Source organism: Oryx dammah, unplaced genomic scaffold (genome assembly GCF_014754425.2).
Source record: "Oryx dammah isolate SB20612 unplaced genomic scaffold, SCBI_Odam_1.1 HiC_scaffold_27, whole genome shotgun sequence".
Classification (NCBI taxonomy): domain Eukaryota; kingdom Metazoa; phylum Chordata; class Mammalia; order Artiodactyla; family Bovidae; genus Oryx; species Oryx dammah.
The window spans coordinates 10,177,329-10,197,146 of NW_024070211.1; the positions used below are offsets into that span (position 1 = coordinate 10,177,329).

Consider the following 19,818-nt stretch of genomic DNA (forward strand, 5'->3'; position numbering starts at 1 on the left):
GTCATGAGCTCAAAGCAAGCTGAATAAAATCAAAAGGTGTAATACAAAGAAACATCCTAGAAGAGTGGATAGTATGTCTACATATTTGCCTATAGCCCTTAGCTGTTTGCTGTTCTGTAAAAGTACCCTCTGAAAGTGGTTCTGAAAAATAAATTGTGAATTAGTTAGTTAAGTGCTTACAATTAACATAAAAAATAAGAAGTTACATCCTCAATGGAGCCCCTAAAATATGTTGAACAACTATGATGAGATGTAGTATCTGTGAGAGGCCTTGAACCGTCACTAACAACTCTTAGTAGAGACTAACAACTTCTAAAGGGTAAAAAGGTGATTTTATGATTCATAAGCTAAAATTTTGAAAGTCTTTGCTTTAGGTTATAATCCTTCAAATCTACATCTCAGGGAACAAGTGGAAAGCTGAAACATTCAAGCTCTCCCTGAAAAACAACATACCAGTGGTCTCATTCCACAATGTCTTGTTTTTTAGAAAAAGAGCTCCGTACTTTCAACCCTGGAATGCAAGGAGAATCTGCAGCCAAAGAAATGTAACAGCAATCTGACACTACCTCCATACTGTCATTCCAAGCCACAAAGCACATTCTTGCTAGGAACTGAAAAGTGGTGCATACGAATAAATATACCATCTGAGTGTGTTACTTGCAAGGTGAAGGCAGGCATAAGTGACTGCGCCCAACCAACAGATCATTTCTTTGAGAATTATTTAAAGTAGATCTGATTTTTAGCTTCTAAACTACATTTATGCTTAGTCCACACCTGAGGGGGAAAAATTAGTTCAAAAGGCCAAAACTTCACCTTGAGGGTGAACTGCAGCTCACTCACCTTCCCAGTGTAACCTGAAGAGTAAGCATAAGACCAATCAACACCATATTCTGGGTTGCTAGTAGATTTAGTCAATAAGGAGTTTCTAATCAAGGAAGAAGCAAGTCTTCGCATACTGAATGGTTCTGTGATCTAAACAACCACGGGAAGCTCCTGAGCTCAAAGGACTCAAACTGGCTAACAAACTGCATTTCCACTGTGCAGGCTGAAGATTCCTATCTGATCCCTGTCCATAAAACGGCTAAGTTCCTATAAGAACCATACTGTATTGACTCACAGATACAGAGAACAAACTAGGGGGAGAGGGAAGAGGAAAGGGACAAGATGGGCAAGGGGTTTAAGAGGTGCAAACTACTAGGTATAAAATAAGCTATAAGGATATATGATAGCGCACAGGGAATATAGCCAATACTTTATAATAACTATAAACGGAATAACCTTTGAAAATTGTGAACTACTATGTTGCACACCTGACACATATAATATTGTAAATCAACTATATTCAAAAAACAAAAAACAAAACCCATACTGCGTCACGCTTGCCTAGGGAATGAAAAACTGACTGAGAAACACACAACATTAGTATGGAAAGTAACAAAGGCTCAAAAATATCTGGTAACCAACCAACTGTTCTGGAGGAAAAGAAAACCCCAAGTCAACTCACCCTTAGATCACTGAAAGAGAGTACCCAGGACTTTCCGTGCTCCTCAGTGAAAGGAGCAGTGACAGCAGGAGCAGAGCTCCTGTGATTTAAGATAAAAATCACACAAAGAACTCCACCACACAAAACTGGTGACACTGAGAATGCTACCTGAAGGGGCAGCGAGGCGGCGTAAAGGCTTCCCCATTGTCAAGTTCCCTCAGGACTTAAGCATACTTAGAACTCAAGATAATACATGGAAGAAGCAGGAGTCTTCAAACCAGAAAGTCTGAATTTAAGTCTCAGTTCTTTATCTCTATCCTTGTCTTACTGACTCTTCACCAAGTCAAACTCTCAGCCTCAGTTTCATCATCTGTGAAATGGGGACAACTGTATCTATCTCACCAAGTTGTCATAGGACTAAATAAGCCCAAATTGTAAACAGTTATATAATGAGATTCTTCCTTATACTGATGACTTTTAAGAGTATTAATATTTCAGTATCTTAAGACTTACGCTTGAAAATGAAACTGAAATTCACTCAGTTGTGTCCAACTCTTTGCAACCCCATGGACTCCACAGTCCATGGAACTCTCCAGGCCAGAATACTGGAGCGGGTAGCCATTCCCTTCTCCAGGGGATCTTCCAATTTAAAATATAATTCCCGTTGGTAATGTGATAGCCCTGCTCTGTAAGTACTAAAAAGTACTCCAACCTCTGAAAACAGGAGTGTGATACTTACATACCTTGTTCAGAGTTAATTTCACTCATTCAGATTACCAAGACAGATCCACTACCAAATCAGGACATTCATAATAGACATCTACCTCATTCTGCAAAAGAGACCTTAGCAGTAGAATTTTTCAAACGAAAACAAATCTTCTTAATGACCCAAGAGGAGGTTCTAGTCTCCTAGGTGGTCAGAACACCGATTCAGAAGTGCTGGTTGGCTGCACATTTTCTAAGACATGGCAACCTAATACGTGAAACGCCAATCTCACTGCCCTGAGGGAAAATAAGAACTCTGGATATGCTATCAGGGAGCAATCCATGGCTGTGAAATTTTTAGTTTTGTGCTTCATGCATTCCATAATCAGACTTTCCCTACTAGACCAAGCACTCCCAGCTAGAGTATATAATACGTGAGGTCAGGGTCATGAGCCTGAAGTATGCAGGAGCCCGTTTCCGCACCCTTCTCTGCTGGACGCGCGGTCCTTGTCGTCTTTCAAGGCTCGGGTCCCGTGTAGCCTCTTTTATGAAGCTTTCCTTTGCTCTCCTTATATCCTGCTATGTTCCCACTCCCCACAGGAAATATTCCTTCTTTCCCTGTATTCTCTGTGCACCAACAGCATGGAAGGGTAGAAAGAACAGAAGCACGAATCATTTAACAAATATTTACTGAGCTCCTACTGGGTGCCGGGTACTATACAAGATAAGACACTGGGGTTCAAGGAAACAACACATGATTTCTGCCTTCAAAAAACTTTTAGTTTAGTATAGGAGATACAGACAATTTTTAATATAATGTGGCAGGTAATATAATACAGGCAAGTAATAGGATCTCAGAGGAGTACTCAGTCCAACCTGGAGGAGGAGATCCCTAAGCTGGGTCTTGAAGATCCACTACAAAAATGGCAAGGGCTCTCTAGCAGTGGGAACAAAGGCGCCGTGCGAAAGTGTCAAGAGTATATGGTCTGTCTCAGAAGCTATGAGTAGTTGGCAATTCATCTTTTCTTCCTTCTTCCTCCCTCCCTTCTTTTTTCCCTTTTTAATTTTAAAAGAATCTCTTTAAAAGATTGTAAAATGGGAGAAAAAGATGGATTGCAGAAAATGAGGCTGAAAAGAAAGGTAGGTCTTAAAGTCTTGAATGCCAAGCGAAGGAATTTAAAATTAAATAATTCCATAGTGAGGAAGACGGGAGATAAAATACATAGCTAACATTTATGCTCTTATTTTAAAAACATTTTTAAATTGCAAAAGTTAACACAGACTTAACTTTTTTAAATTCAAACAATTCAGAATTATGAAAGTAAAAAGTCAGATTTTAGTTTTTGGGCAGACCACTCTGGCAAGAACATATAAGTTTAAGATTTAAAAGATTTTACACAATTTTTAGGTTTATAGATTTAAAGAGGTTGATCAGAGAAAGGGAAGCCAGAAGTGGTCTAAGAATCGTCTGGCGAGTGCTCAGTTGGGCTGCCCTGGTGGCTCAGTGGCAAAGAATCCACCTACAATGCAGGCGCTGCAGGAGACGTGGGTTCGATCCCTGGGTCGGGAAGATCCCTTGGAGAAGGGCACAGTCACCCACTCCAGTATTCCTGCCCGGCGAATCCTTGGAACAGAGGAGCCTGGCAGGCTACAGTCCACAGGGTCACAAAGAGTCGGGCATGACTGAAGAGACTTAGTACGGCACAGCAAAGGTCTAATGCAGGGCAGTCATGGGAGAGCCAGGGAGCCAGGGAGCCAGGGGGCAAGCTTAGAAATTCTTAGGAAGTCTGACTTTGCCTCTCAGTGGCTACTGTGTCTGCAGGCAAGTTACCTTACTTTTCTGAGCCTTCATTTCTTCACCTGAAAAACGGGAATGCCAACTTCTAACCTCAAAGGATTATTAAGAAGATTAAATTAGATAGTCTATGTCAAGATCCTATTAAAACCTGGCATAAAGCAGGCAATCAACAAATATGAGATCTCTTCTCACCCTCTCTCATTCTCCCCTTATTTCTTTCTTTCTCCTCTGGTAGATTATGAGCTCCCAGAAGGCAGAGACCACTTCTTATTATTGCTGTATCCTCTCAGCACCTGGCACATAAAATATGTTCAATACATGTTTACTGGATGAATAAAGGGTCAGCCAGCTCTACGACATGAGAAAATCTTGTTTCCATAAGCACAGGCCAACCCTGGCCCTCAGATCAACTTCCTCAAGATAGGAGTGCCTGATCACAAGTGGGAGAGTGAGCAATGGCATCCAGCAACACTGCGCTGGAAAAACACCTGAGAGAGGGCGTAACTCCTGCTGAGAGAGAAGAAGACGCATCATTAGCTAGATGTCCTTTGTCCTACAGAGAAGGAACCCGCGTGTGACTGACTTCCACCCATTTGGCCTTCTCAGGGTGACAGAAGCAGAAAGGATGCTTTTAAGGAGCAGTGAGGCTCTCTGCAGTCTTCACGTGCTTCCCTGTCAGTCGTACTGCTGTGGCACTGCTGTCAACGGTCCTTTGTGTAAGACAGACACTGGCAGGGTTTCATTTCTTTCCTGACGCCCCATCCAGGTTTCCCTAAGCCCTGGATCAACTGAGACAGCCTCTGAGCTGGGTGACGGCTTAGGAATCTCAGACCCCATACATCATCTGGTCACAGGCCTCTATCTCCTCAGGCCCCTATTTCCAAGGCAGGGGCTATTACTATCTGGGGTGGCGGGGGAGGGGGGGGGGATGCAGGCTTTCTTGATATTCCATTGCTTTCACGAAAGGCAGTGATGCGACAGGAGGGTTAAATGTCTGAAATAATTCACACTAAGATGCTTTTGCTAAGGAAGATCCCTAAAATGGCATTTTGACAGAGGTTCTTATGCGAGCTAGAATGGCACTAGACAAATGCAGAACCTATCCAAGCATCTGCCTTTCCCATATCTCGGCTCCAAGCAAACAAAATCCGCTCAATTCAGAATGAAATCCAAACCCAAGCATGTACCCCCACTGAAGGCGGTCTCATTCATTCTTAGCAATTAAAAAAAAAAAAATTACAGTTGAGCTGGCTTTCCCTCAGCTTCAAAATAGACTAGGTTAACCCCCATCTTCCTCCTAGAGAAGAATGGCTCCAGCTACAATCTGTGTCACTGTGTTCACACAGCTTGCAAAACTCCCAATACCCCAGAGACTACAGAAGTAATTTGTACCCTGAACTTAGACCTGGGGGCTTGCAGCACAATTAAATGTGTACCAGGGTAGACAAGTCAGCCAGAATCTCTCTGAATGCCTGTTTGCTTTACTCCTCTTTGTGAAGAAAGGTAGTGGTAGTGGGGGGGGGGGGTTGGGTAGATAAAGACTATTGGTACATTTGAGGCTTCAACAAAGTCAGGCTACATCGAATAGCTTGTGCAATTACAGGCACATTCCCCAACCCAAGATACTGCTCTGTGAACCTCCCACTTCACACAGAGAATTCTGCTCTGTCATTCCATCTGCAGTTTCTGCTGCAGCCCTTCCTGCCACCCTTCCCACAGATTTCTTTTGAAGCAGGTGGAGGGGGAGGTGGAGGGAACCTAGAGGGTGGTGGTAGATGAAGAAAGGGTTGAGGGGAAGAATCTGTATAAACAGAAGCCTCTCTCTGGGGAGGGGTGAGGGTGGGATAAATTCGCACTACCTAGGGAAGGCAGATGGGGGAGAACGAGGAACACGGAGGAGAAGGGGAGGAAATAAAGAGCACCAACGACCCCTGAGGGCAAAGCACAGGCTCTCTGCGGCACTCACTCAGGCTGCCCAGCTGTCGGATGACATTTGCCAGGGTGATGTTGGTCATGCATTCCAGCTCGCTTCTAACGCTAGGCAACGTCTGACGGCACAGGTGCCTTGGCTCGATGTTCCTCGTTACTAACGGCATGGTGGACCTGCTTCAGGCAATGTTCTGAATGATGAAAAACAACCTAAAAAAGAAATAACAGGAAAGTATTACTCAACCACAAATTCCAGGCACACCAAGGCTGTGTGAGTCGTTTTTCCTTTTGTCTTGCTCTGATCTAAACAGCTTTAAAAAATCTTTCCCTCTCTCTCTCATTTTCCCCTGCTTTAAGCCCTCCCCATCACACCCCTCTTTCCCAGGTTTGCTATCAGAGCCCTGCTGGGTGAGTTTAGAAATTCTGAACTGGTGACTGCTGGCTGAGGGTACACAGGCAGCATAAAAACCTAAAAACCCTAAAATCACAAGTATGCTTCAGCTAACAGAAGTCTCTAGAGGCAGGGAAGCATGGTCAGAAAACAGCCCATTCGGCAGGTCCTGGACGGTACAGACTCTAACCTGGGGGTGTCCACAATCAGAACAGATCAGATTCCAGACGATCAATTATGAGAATCAAAAAAGAGCTGCTGTCATCTGATAGTCTCCACAACGAAATTACGTTGCCAAGTGATTCCACTGATTTACATCAGGACATAACTTCTCCAGTTCTTCCCTGATAGAGGACTCTTAATGTACAACTAAATACTGTCAGTATCTATTAAGACTACTAAAGTTCACTCTGTAAATGGACAGAATGAAAGAATACCAAGGAAAATTTTACATGTTCAATATATCAAACATGATGCTAAGCACACTGTGCTGTAAGATTCCCCAGTAGTCCTTTCTCTTCTACTCACAGCTCCCTTTCTCTCTCCCATCCGGTTCAACACACCTGGGCCAAAAGGCTCTTGAGACAGCAGGAAGTGTCTGGAGCAGATCCGGAAACCTTCCAGTTACTGTTTCTTATCCTGTCGGCTAAGCCCCTTTCCCTAGGAAATCCCCCAGCACTTTAGGTTCACGCTGAGCTATTGTTTCAGAGTTAGATTACCAAATTCCTAACTTTACGATGACAGGAGGAGGTTTTTTATCCAACAAAACGACTATATGACTATAGCCAAGGCACACCGGGCTGGAACTGTTCACCTAACTTGTGAAACTAAAGAAATCTGAAGCAGCCTAAAGGTTTTTGTGCTAGGGAAAATGGCAAGTTAAATGGTGAAGCATAAAGGTAATATACTCAAGTCCCCAAGATTGCAAACACCTCTTAAAACACACACACAAATCCACAGAGGTTTACTTACATTGAATCTTAAAACACCAGCTCATCACCAAAAAAGTTGATTGTGAACACGAAATGCTTAAACCAAGCTATACATCATAGAACTTAAAAGTGAACCAACATATTGTCTGACCAAAAGAAAAAAAAAGCCCTTCAGCTCAAAGAGGGAGTAGAACCCTTTGGAACAGACTGCTCCTTGTTATGGACATTCTGATCTGCTAAGAGTAAAAATAAAACAGGAAGCCAGCAGCTTGGGGAACAAGATTTCCTGTCACCAACAGCAACAGCCCAAGAACCAAGAGAATCAGCTGTTTGCTCCTAACTTTGAACCTCCCTTTAATAGTCACTGTGTGGCAGCTGTGCCTATCTTTGGGGTGCAGAGGTGTTTCCTGAATATTTGTCTACTGTCTAAGGAAATAATTTTCATTCTGTTCCTCAGCTAAGTTCCCCTTTGATTCAACAGATTTTCTAATCCAAACTCTGGACTTTCCCTTCCAGTCTAATGATTCTCCTCTTTTACATAATGTAAAGGGTACTGGGTACTAACACGCAAGCTTCAGTAACTAATTCAAACTGAAAAAGAGTTTAGAGCAGAAAGGGAGACAAGGGGTCACAAATAAAAGAAGCTCACAGGGCTGTGCACCCTCTGAATGCCCCCAGATTCCCCAAATCCAAGCTCGCCAGAAGAGCCAGAACTTCAGGGTGCACCAGAGAAGACTGGAAATAGCCAGCCGCTATGGCTCCCTCCTTTAGCAGGCATTTCAGAACTTGTTCCAGCATCTTAGAGGAGCTACAGGAGCCGGATCCCCTTGAAATTCTGTGTCAAATGGCTACTGACAGGGCACTCCAGACATTCTCTTTGACACCTAATGGAAACTGGATTCCAAATAGCTAGGTAAATGTCAGATGGGGATGAAGCTGGGGAAGCCACTCATAACACCTTGGTACTTTAGCATTTATGTTTTCCCAAGTTCCTTGGGTAAGAAGACACAAATGGAGTCAACCCTGTGTCATCTGGAGGTCGGGGGTGGGAGGCGCCCAAGTTTTCAATACCAAGATAGCTAGCTATGTCTTGCCAAAAAAACCCAGCCCCCACATCAAGCTAGAGTAATCAAAAAATTACAGTATTCAATATCCATCAAGACAAAAGAATTAGAAAAGTGAATCTGCTACTAAAAAAAAGTCATTTTACATGTTTCAGAGTCACCAAAGAAAGACAAGAGTCCTTATTAAATGGAATTACCCACATTACTACTCACTTTTCTTCAAAAGAAGTATGGAATTATGCACAATCTGAACCAAAATACTAACCTGACCAAGAAAGAAATCCTACATTCCAGTGAAGATAAACTTGGAAATGAAGCAAAGACTTCCAAGGCTCTTGACTCAACTCAGCTTTAAGTTGTGGAGTTGAGACATACTTGGTTGGGTTAGTGCCCTGAGTCTTGACACCTTACTAGCTGTGTGATCTTGGGCAATTTTCCTAGAGACATTAAATAATGTAACATATATAAAATGTCCACTACAGGGCTAAGAAAAAAAGGTAGTTATTTTTAGTTCAATAGACCTGAGGCAAATCCTCCTGTAAAGGCAATTTTATTCATTGACAAATATTTTGAAACACTTTTAACAATGAACATATTATGTAGTAGAACGCAGTGTTCACATAAATTTAAAGATGAAACCCTAGACGTCAATGAAATCTGTGAGTTCTTTTTCTGGAGACTGCTCCCAGTCATGCTGTTGGACCTCTTGAAGAACATACATTCTCTCTCCTCTACTCTTTTACAATGGGTTCCTCATCTGAACCACAGAATAGAGAAAAGGATTAGAGTGACTGTTTTCTCCATTCTCATCAAGAGTGTAAACAACTAGCACCATTCCAGATGCACTGGAGAGAAGCTAATGCATTCTATACCATGGACGCCTAATGGCATTAGGGCTTAATGTTCTCATGGGAATCCAGTTAAGAAACACTCCTCGATCATCAGTCATCATTTAGTGGGAAATTAGTGGAGCACTGGGTGTTGAGGAACTACTAAATTAACGAAGTGACATGGTCAAATCTGCATTTTTAGACAAACCATTCTAAAAGAAGTAGGAAGCTGTATCTGGACAGAAGACTGGAGGTAAGAAGACCACTTGGGAAACTTCCCAGGATGAGAAGGAGACAACAGAATGGAGAGGCCCACCGCAGCTAGCAAATAAGAACTGAGAAACCACAGACAGGCTGTGAGGGTGAGTCCAATCCTTCAGCCCTATCTGTTCTGTACAAAGTGATAAAATGTATGTTTCTTTATTAAACATATTATGAGGGAGTTCCCTGGTTGCCTAGTGGTTAGGATTTGGTGCTGTCACTGCTGTGGCCTTGTTGCAATCCCTGATCAGGAAACTGAGATCTTGCCATTTATAAAAAGTTTTTAAAAATAAAAGTACTATGAAAAGAACTAAATGCTAGTGCCAGTAATGAAGGGACAGTGAAGAAAACTAAGAAAGTAGTCATTCTTAGCTAGAAAAAGAAGTTTTGGACACATGGAAAGTGGAATGTCCTGTCTTTATAGAATCAGCAGAAGTTCTTTTTCAGTTATACTTTACTTTGATTAGAAAAATTATACACTATAGTGGTATTTGCTAATTTGCGGGTTTGAGAAGGTCTTACCTTCAGGGATGTTACATAGGAGAGGAATTAAATTAGAACCATTGAGAAGATAAAAGTTATAGGGATGTAGATTTCAATTAAGTTAGTTCCTTTTAATTAGAGCTGTCCTATATTAGAATGGGTTCTCTTCAGAGGTGATAAGTTCCCCAGTATCATCCCCTGGATACCAGCTATTAGGCATGCTGGGGGAGAGATTCCTAGACTGTGAGAAGATGATATGGAGAGGTCAGACTGGATGACTTATACAATGCCCTCTAAATCAAAGATGATATAATTCTGACTCTGGGCTTCAGTTTCTTCATTTGCAAAATAAAAGGACTAAGCCAAGATCTTTAAGAATTTCTAAAATTCTTGGATTTGCTGGACTTTGGCGACCTGATGTGAAGAACTGACTTATTTGAAAAGACCCTGACACTGGGAAACATTGAGGGCTGGAAGAGAAGGGAACAACAGAGGATGAGATGGTTGGATGGCATCACTGACTCAATAGACATGAGTGTGAGTAAACTCCTGGAGTTGGTGATGGACAGGGAGGCCTGGCGTGCTGCATGCCATGGGGTCACAAAGAGTCAGACACAACTGAGTGACTGAACTGAACTGAAAGCTGCCATAACCTCTGCTTGGCCAACAGCCACTTGCATTTTGAACATAAGGCCAGGGGAAGTCTAGGTACTGTAAAGATGGATGGATCATGTCCATGAATCAAACTCTTCTATAGATCCAGAATGGTAAAAAGGAAATTCCAGGTAGTGCCCTGGGGTTAAGTTAATTACACTCGGGGAGCCTCACAAGCCAATCTGGAGGTTGGCTACCGAAAGATGTAAAAAAAAAAAAGGCTTTTTTTTTTGGACCAGTTACAGACATCCAGTCAGACTCAGCAGCAACCCCCGTCTTCACCCCCCAGCTATTTTCAGCTTAAGGGACTTGAGAATGAGTCAGAATAAATCAAAGACTTCAACCATCCCCTCCAACCCATGGCTTGGAGTACACTGACCAGTCTGGACTGCCAGTACCATGATGGGATTCATGCTTTGAATTGGAAACTGGATGAGGTATTCTCTGAGGTCCCTTCACAACAGTAAGACTCTACAAGTCTGTATATTTGAAGTTATCATGGGATATTTATATATCACATTTGGCCAGTCTTAAGGCAAAAGGAGACTCTGACATGTACCCTACACTCTGAACTCTCAACTCTGCTCCCGACAGCCTGGAGCAGGAGTCGGGTGAAGTAGGTGAGAGGGACGAATTTGGAAGCTGGAATAAGGTAATAAAGGAAGAGTGCATGTGACAGGGAAGATGCACTCATCTGTACCCTACACTCTGAATTCCTATTAACAGCAGGACAAAAAACAGAGGACTGCTCATTCTAGCAATGACATGTATCACTAGCTGTTTATTATAAATAAATGGATAATGCTTCACTTAGAGCCAGGGTCACTGATAACACCTGCAGATTTCTATGGTCACATCCCAAAGCAAGCATATCTGAGCTACAGCAATAACTATAACAACAGAAATGCTTCTCAAGGCAGTTCCTCTTTGAAACATACCCTCAAAACGCTGATCAGCAGTAGCATGGGATGAGAACATGTGGAGATATTGTATGTGTGGCAATTAGTACTTCTGCTTTTCACTTCAGCATTTCCCACTGTTCTATAGTTAACAGCACTTTGGATAGGGGCATATGAGAAGCGCCTTGCTTTGTAGACTAGTTTCCTCTTTCAGGAGATAAATTTCTTTATGATAAAGAATATGCATTCCACAGTGGTTCAAGAATCTCAACTGAAAAGTCAAACAATCACTTGATTTCAAAATAAAACACAACACTCAGGTTTACTGTAATCTAAATTGGTCCATCAAAATATTTAAAGAAGTATAAATTTACTGTTGCATATAGCAGTTCCTCACTACCATGCAACAATCCCAAGGAGAATTGTCTCTTTATAGACTTAGGCACCTACCACTTCCTGTTGAAATACAGGGTGGGGCTGAAGCTACAAATATAACCAGACTCTCTCCAAACACAAGAAATTACTGACTAATCAGTTTAGGTCACCAGAGTAATGTTCAAAAAAGCTAGCAAGATAAATGGAACTCCAAGAGTGGACAAAGAAAGTATCTGACTGGGAGAATCAAGAATAAAAGCTTACTTGTGATCTAAAACCAGGAGAAATGACCAATTTCATAAATGAATGACACCAGCTATGGACCTACCTTCAATAAATATAAAGTTCCTTCTTGTCCTAATTTGGTTTTGGGAAAAGAGTCCAGGGGAACAGAATTTCTAAACTACAGTATCTTACTCCTTGAACATACTGTATATCTATCAAGGACCACTCTCACTTGGCAATTTCATAACTTTCTATTATCTTTTAGGGGCAATACCACCTTTTTTCTTCTATTACTCTTCAGGCTTTAATCACAGCTTTGTTCTTAAAGCTAAAATCAGGGGCTAATAACTTCAACCTGCAAAACTGGTTTCTTCTAGTATCAACTATTCCATAGAAAACTGCCTTTTTTGGTTGGTTTTTGTTTGGGGGTTTGTTTTGTTTTGATTATTACTGTATAGCTGCTTTACAATGTTGTGTTAGCTTCTGCTGTACCGTAAAGTAAATCAGTTACACGTATACATATATCCCCTCTTCCCTGGATTTCCTTAGGTCACCACAGAGCACTGAGTAGAATTCCCTGTGCTAACAGTTGGTTCTCATTAGTTTACCTATTTTATACATAGTAGTATATATATGCCTATCCCAATCCATCCCCAATCCCACTTCCCCCTTGGTAGCCATATGTTTGTTCTCTACATCTGAACAATAGCTGGAGAAAACCATAATTCAAGAAGATACAAGCACCCCCAATGTCCATTGCAGCACTATTTACAATAGCTAGGACATGGAAGCCACCTAAATGTCCATCAACAGAGGAATGGGGAAAGAAGATGTTGTAAATATATACAATGGATTATTATTACTCAGCCATAAAAAGGAATGAAATTGTGCCATCTGCAGAGATGTGGATGGACCTAGAGACTGACATATAGAGTGAAGTAAGTCAGAAAGAGAAAATCAAATATCATATATTAACACATATATGCAGAATCTGGAAAAATGGTAAAGATGAACTTATTTGCAAAGGAGAAATAAAAAACTGCTTTCAAATGGCCAAAATTAAGCTCTTTTTTAAAGTAAGATCCATCTGGTTGTCCAAAAGAAAATACACTTAAAATTGTGCATTGGAAACCACTTAAAACTGTGAGTCGGGTTCTAGTTCTTAGTCTAACGATGACTAGCAATTGGAGAAAAACTTTCAATTCATCTTTCCAGTTCAGCTGTGAGCTGCACTAAAAAAAATGCTTGAGAGGTGCTATATGAAACTGAGATTTTGTTTACAAAATATTCCTAGCTCCAGAGAGATTTATTCACATAAAATATTTCCTGTATCTGCATCTTTGCCTAAGTTCCTAGTTATGAATCCATTTAAATTACACAGGGTCTGTATGGTTATCACTGATAACTTCAATAACAGACACAAAGTTCATTTTACTCTCCCAGTCTTAATTCCAATTTCTAGCAAAACTTAAATTCATCAGAATGGAATGGTCTGAAATACTCCAAACTATCCATCTAAAAGGTCTTACTTTCGATCCAGCAATTACACTCCTGGATATTTATCCAAAGAAACAAAAACACTAGCTTGAAAAGATACCTACACCTCCATGTTCACTGAAGCGTTATTTACAACAGCCAAGACATGGAAGCAACCCAAGTGCCAATCAAGAGATGACTAGATAAAGAAGACATGGTATATATACGCACACACATGTACACACTGGAATATTACTCATCCACAAAAAGGGAATGAAAACCTTTGGGACTGATATATACACACTACTATATATCATATAGGAAACTAATAAGAACCTAGTGTATAGCACAGGGAACTCTACTCAATACTTTGTAATAGTCTATATGGGAACAGAATCTGAAAGAGTGGACAGGGACTTCCCTGGTAGTCCAGCGGCTAGGACTCAGGCTCCCAATGCAGTAGGCACCCGATCAATCCCTGGTCAGGGAACTAGATACCACATGGTGCAACTAAGAGTTCGCATATCACAACCACAAGATCTCACATGTCACAACTACAGATCAAACACACCATGTACCTCAACTAAGACCCAATGCTGCCAAAAAAAACAAACATTTTAAAAAATTAAAATAAAAAAAATAGAGTGGATCTGTATATGTGTAACTGATTCACTGTGCTGTATAGCAGAAACTAAAACAACACTGTAAATCAACTACAGTAAAAGTACTCCCCCTCAAAACAGAATGAAATCTTGCCATTTGCAACAACACGGATGGACCTAGAGGGTATTATGCTAAGTGCAATGTCAGACAGAGAAAGACTAATACTGAAAGATTTCACTTATATATGGAATCTAAAAACGAAATGAACAAACACAACAGAAATGGGTTCCCCGGTGGCCTAGTAGTTAGGGGTTGGTGCTTTCAGAGCTGCCGCGTGTGTGTATGCGTGTGTGCTCAATCACTCTGTCACGTCTGTTTGCAATCCCACTGACTGTAGCCCGCCAGACTCCTCTGTCCATGGAATTTTCCAGGCAAGAACACAGGAGGGGGGTTGCCATTTCCTACTCCAGGGGATCTTCCCAACCCAGCAATCGAACTCGAGTCTTCAGAGTCTCCTGCACTGGTAGGCGGATTCTTCACCACTGGGCCACCTGGGAAGACTGGGATTCAACTGCTGGTTGGGGAACTGAGATCCCTTAAGTAAACAGAATTATGATACAGAGAACAAAGCAGGTGGTTGCCAGAGGACAGGGGGAAAGAAAGAAATAGGTGAAGGAGATTAAGATGTATAAACTTACAGTTGCAAAATAAACAAGTCAGGGGTATGAAATGTACAGTATGGGAAATACAGTCAGTTACTATGATATATATTTGTATTGTAACATATCATAGACTTATCCTGGTGATCATTTTGAAATGTTTCAAAACACCAAATCATATACTGTATAATAGGAACACACACAGAGTTGCAGGTCAATTATACTTCAAAAATAAACTCATAGGAAAAGAGATCAATTTTATAGCTATCAGATGCAGGGGGAGGAGAATTGGATGAAGGCAGCAGGTATAAACTTCATCATAAGATAAATAAGTAAAAAAAAAAAAAAAGATAAATAAGTGACAGGGATATAATGCACAACATGATAAATATAATTAACACTGATGTATGTTATATACAAAAATTGTTAAGAGTGTAAATCCTAAGTTTTCAACAAACACATGAATTTTTTTTCTATTTCTTTAGTTCTGTTATCTATATGAAATGATGGATGTAAGTAAAATCATTACGCTGCATACCTTAAACATATACAGTGCTGTATGTCAATTATATCTCAATAAAACTGGAAAAAATAAATGGGGGCTTACTTTTACTCTGACTGCATGTATGCTAAGTTGCTTCAGTCATGTTTGACTCTGTGACCCTATGGACTGTAGCCCACCAGGCTCCTCTGTCCACGGGATTCTCCAGGCAAGAATACTGGAGTGGATTGCCATGCACTTCTCCAGGGGATCTTCCTGAGCCAGGGATTGAACCCACATCTCTTCTGTATCCTGCACTGGCAGATGGGTTCTTTACCATTGGCATCACTATGAGTGAGGAAACCTTACTCCTATCATTTGTGGGTACTCAAGTACCAGATTTCTTTCAGCTATAGTCATCAAATGAGCATTAAATTCACACAGGAGTTTAACATGAAAAACAACTCAACTGCTCTGGGACAAAGAAACCTCACAAAACAAAACCTCATGCTCGCTTCAGCAGCACATATACTAAAACTGGAACGATACAGAGAAGATTAGCATGGCCCCTGTGCAAGGATGACATGCAAATTCATGAAGCGCTCCATATTTTTCAGGAATAAAATTACCATACGACCCAGCAATCCCACTCCTAGGCATATACCCTGAGGAAACCAAAAATGAAAGACACATGCCTCCCACTGTTCACTGCAGCACTATTTACAATAGTTAGAACATGGAAGCAACTTAGATGTCCATCGACAGATGAATGGATAAAGAAGTTGTGGTACATATACACAAAGGAATGTTACTCAGCCATAAAAAGGAATGTATCTGAGTCAGTTCTGATGAGGTAGATGAACCTAGAACCTATTATACAAAGTGAAGTCAGTCAGAAAGAGTCAGAAAGAGAAAGATAAATATCATATTCTAACACATATATATGGAATCTAGAAGAATGGTACTGAAGAACTTATTTATAGGGCAGCAATGAAGAAACAGAGAATAGATTTATGGACATGGGGAGAGGGGAGGAAAGGGTGAGATGTATGGAAAAAGTAACATGGAAACTTACATTACCATATGTAAAACAGATAGTCAATGGGAATTTGCTGTATGGCTCAGGGATCTCAAACAGGGACTATGTATCAACCTAGAGGGGTGGAATGGGGAGGGAGATGAGGGGGAAGTTCAAAAGGAAGGGGATATACGTATACCTATGGCTGATATGGACTTCCTTGGTGGCTCAGATGGTAACCCGTCTGCCTACAATGCAGGAGATCCAGGTTTGACCCCTGGGTCGGGAAGATCCCCTGGAGAAGGAACCGACTCCAGTATTCTTGCCTGGAAAATCCCATGGACGGAGGAGCCTGGGGTCACAAACAGTCAGACACGCCCGAGCAACTTCACTTTCACTTTCTTTCATGGCTGACTCATGTTGAGGTTTGACAGAAAACAACAAAATTCTGTAAAGCAATTATCTTTCAACAAAAAAATAGATTAAAAAACCCCAAAACCTCAACAAATCACTGCACAAGATTATTAGAAATGTGTCAATAACTCACACAAGCCCTTATATTCTCTTTTTTAAAAAGTTTCCTTTATTTACAGGCAACGACAGAAATGAGTGATCTCCGGTTGGTGGTGGCCAAAAAACTGAGATGAGGGAGGATAGATACAAAAGGCATTCCTCTCCAAGTACCTGGGCTTGAATACCTGGGAGGAAGCCTAACCTGTGTGCTACCATATAGGAACACAAAGTTGTTTTTTATGGGAGAATGTCTAGTTCCCAGTTTACTATCTCACCCAGGGATAGAGAAAATGGGGCTAGGCTGTAACCCTTCTTTCCTGGTTCCTGCAAATAGTAGTCTACTGCACTTGGTTAAGCTCCCTACAGACAAGACATTGGAGCACCCACTGGTGGATGAGATACTGAAGCAAGTTTGAAAATGAGGAAGGAGATAATCAGGATGGAACTGTACATTAGGCACTGAGTAGGTCTCATTTCATCCTGCTGGCTCTCTAGCCATGCATTTAATCTCTATGATGCTTCTCTTCATATTTCAAGCATCCTTCTGTAGTAACTACTCCCTCTCTGGGATGAAAAGGCCAAAAAAGAAGCCAGTTCCACACAAATGAGAAAGGCCAGCAGGGCAAAGGTTACAGAGTAACAACAAAAAAGGAAATTCAGCAAAATGTTTTGCTGACAGCTCAAGGCGATACACAAATACACTGTGTGGTCATGGAGTAGATTGAGCAGCAGTCCTGGATGTGACTGGTAACACACCGACTTAGGTGGGAGAGAGACCAAGCCATCTCAGCTACATCTGTACACCAGGGAGTGGAATTATGAAGCAAACTGCCATGAAATTTCATATCAACTATTCTATTCTGCCAGCTGTAACAAGAATTCATTGCTGAAAAAGTGTCACACACTCATCTGTCACCAACGGCCAAGCTGCCAGCAACTGACTAAGAGCAGCAAAGGGCAGCTGTACGTCTTCCTCTCACAAGGTCTATCCACCACTCAAAACGTGGCATTTATAAGGAAAAGTCCCTGAACAGCGGGAAAAGAACGTGTCCATTTCTTTTCTTTCTATCCTCAGTTTACTAGGTTACCAAAGCCCTCGAAAGAGCTAATAAGCAGTGATGTAGAGCAGCAAGAGCATGGGCGTTAGAAAAAGAGGTGTCGATTTCACTCCACTACTGCCGAACTTCAGTTCTGGGACTTTGGCAAGCAGTACTCTCCCTGTCTGTTTCCTAACCTGTTAAAATCAGTAAAATGATCCTTAGTTTTTAAGGTTGTTGTGCAGAAAAATGAAATAATGCATGTATAAAATACTTAACATAGTACCTGGTACAGAATGATTACAATAGTAGTAGTAATGACGGTAGTAGTAATAGTAGTCCCTGCAGCAGTAGTAGAAACAGAAAGACTAATTCTGCATCTATCTAGCGGTTAGTTCTGGCATACAGTTAAAAATGTGGTTCTCTTAACCAGTAAACACTCTTTTAATAAGTTTTGGGTTGCATTAATTGCTAACTACTAATTATAGCACCCTTATCAATCAATGAATATTTATCAAGTAGACACTAGATGACACAAAATATAAAATTCTTCCCATGACTCCAAGAGCTTATAATTTGAGGAGACAGATAAAACACAGGAAAGCAACAACATAGTAAACAGAAGTTATCTAACCGAACGATGTAGTCGATTATGACAAAAGAAAGGATGAGAAGATCACTTTCAACTGAACAGAATTCCTGGAATAAAGACCGGAACTGGGCAGGATTTGGATTTAAAGAATAAAGAAGGGAAGTTTTCTAGGTGAGGGTAATATAAGTAGAAGACTTGAATTCTACCATGAGTATTTACGGAAAAGTCACAACTCTAATGGGTTTTTACAGTATTTCATGAAATTTAAGATGCATGATTATTCCAGAGATGTTAAAATATGGGGAAAATATACATCTCAGAATTAATGAAACATAATATTTCTTTTTCTATGAGAGGGTGAACAAGATGATCTTTAAAAGTTCTTTCCAATTCTAAAATGATATGAAAAAAAAAAAGAAAATGATATGATTTGGTTAACTTAGACTTACTAGATTATATTCAAATTTTACCAAATCATCAACAGCATGAAAAGAAAGATAATAAAAAATAAGAGAGACTGAAACCAAATCCCACTATTTATTTGCAAGGCTAAAATATTTACCTCCTAATTAATATGTTCATATTTTCTTTTATATGTGCTAAGTCACTTCAGTCGTGTCCAACTCTTCGCAACCCAATGGACTGTAGCCTGCCAGGCTCCTCTGTCCATGGAATTCTCCAGGCAAGAATACTAGAGTGGGCTGCCATTTCCTTCTCCAGGGGATTTTTCCCACCTATGCATCAAACCGGCGTCTCTTAAGTCTCCGCACTGGCAGGGCGGGTTTACCACAAGTGCTACCTGGGAAGCCCTTTCCTCTATATATTTGAACATAATTATAACAGCTGTTTTAATATCTCTGTCTGGTAATTCTATCACCTCTATCATTTTTGAGTGTTTCTATGAACTGACTTTTCCCCTAATTATGGGCCACATTTTCCTGGTAACTTTTGACTGGACGTTGGACATTGTGATTTTATGACGTTGAGTACCTAACACCGTTGTCTTGGTTTCAAACATGTGAGGCTTTGTTCTGGTTGGCAGTTAAGTGACTTCTGGTTCAATTTGGTACACCTGAGGTTTCTTTTTAAGCTTTGCTAGGGTGGATCTTGAGCAGCTTTTACTCTCTTGGCTCTTTAGCCCCAGTACAGACATGGCCCTACAGTGATCTCTACCGGATGCTCTCTACTGGATCTCTGCTGGAGAGTGAGCAACATGGGCTCTCTACGCTGGCTGATAGGAATTAGTACACCTCCCTGCACTGGGAATCAGTTAGCTCGTAAGTTCCTGGTTACTCTTTTCCAACCTCCTGTAATCTGACCCCAGGCATATGGGTGATCAGTCTAAGCCTCAAGGAGACCCTAAGAAGGTTTCTAGAACAGTATTCTTCCTCTTTTCCAGAACTGCACCCC

General features: G+C 41.1%; 1 protein-coding gene and 1 non-coding gene across 4 annotated transcripts in view; one reads left to right on the forward strand and one right to left on the reverse strand.

The window, feature by feature from the left end:
• The window catches only part of WASF2 (WASP family member 2), a 69,958-nt gene that overhangs the window by 13,606 nt on the left and 36,534 nt on the right, over nt 1-19,818 (reverse strand). For 2 of the 3 annotated variants that reach the window (XM_040229793.1, XM_040229794.1), the window contains one exon: nt 5,953-6,125. In XM_040229793.1, the coding sequence (XP_040085727.1) occupies nt 5,953-6,082 (130 nt within the window). In that variant the 5' untranslated portion in view covers nt 6,083-6,125. Of the gene's footprint in view, nt 1-5,952; nt 6,126-7,278; nt 7,407-19,818 lie in introns of those variants that run through there. The other variant, XM_040229795.1, reaches the window with a different exon arrangement.
• On the forward strand, nt 15,756-15,862 carry LOC120855251. The gene has a single exon (XR_005719214.1). It is a non-coding gene; the product is annotated as a U6 spliceosomal RNA (small nuclear RNA).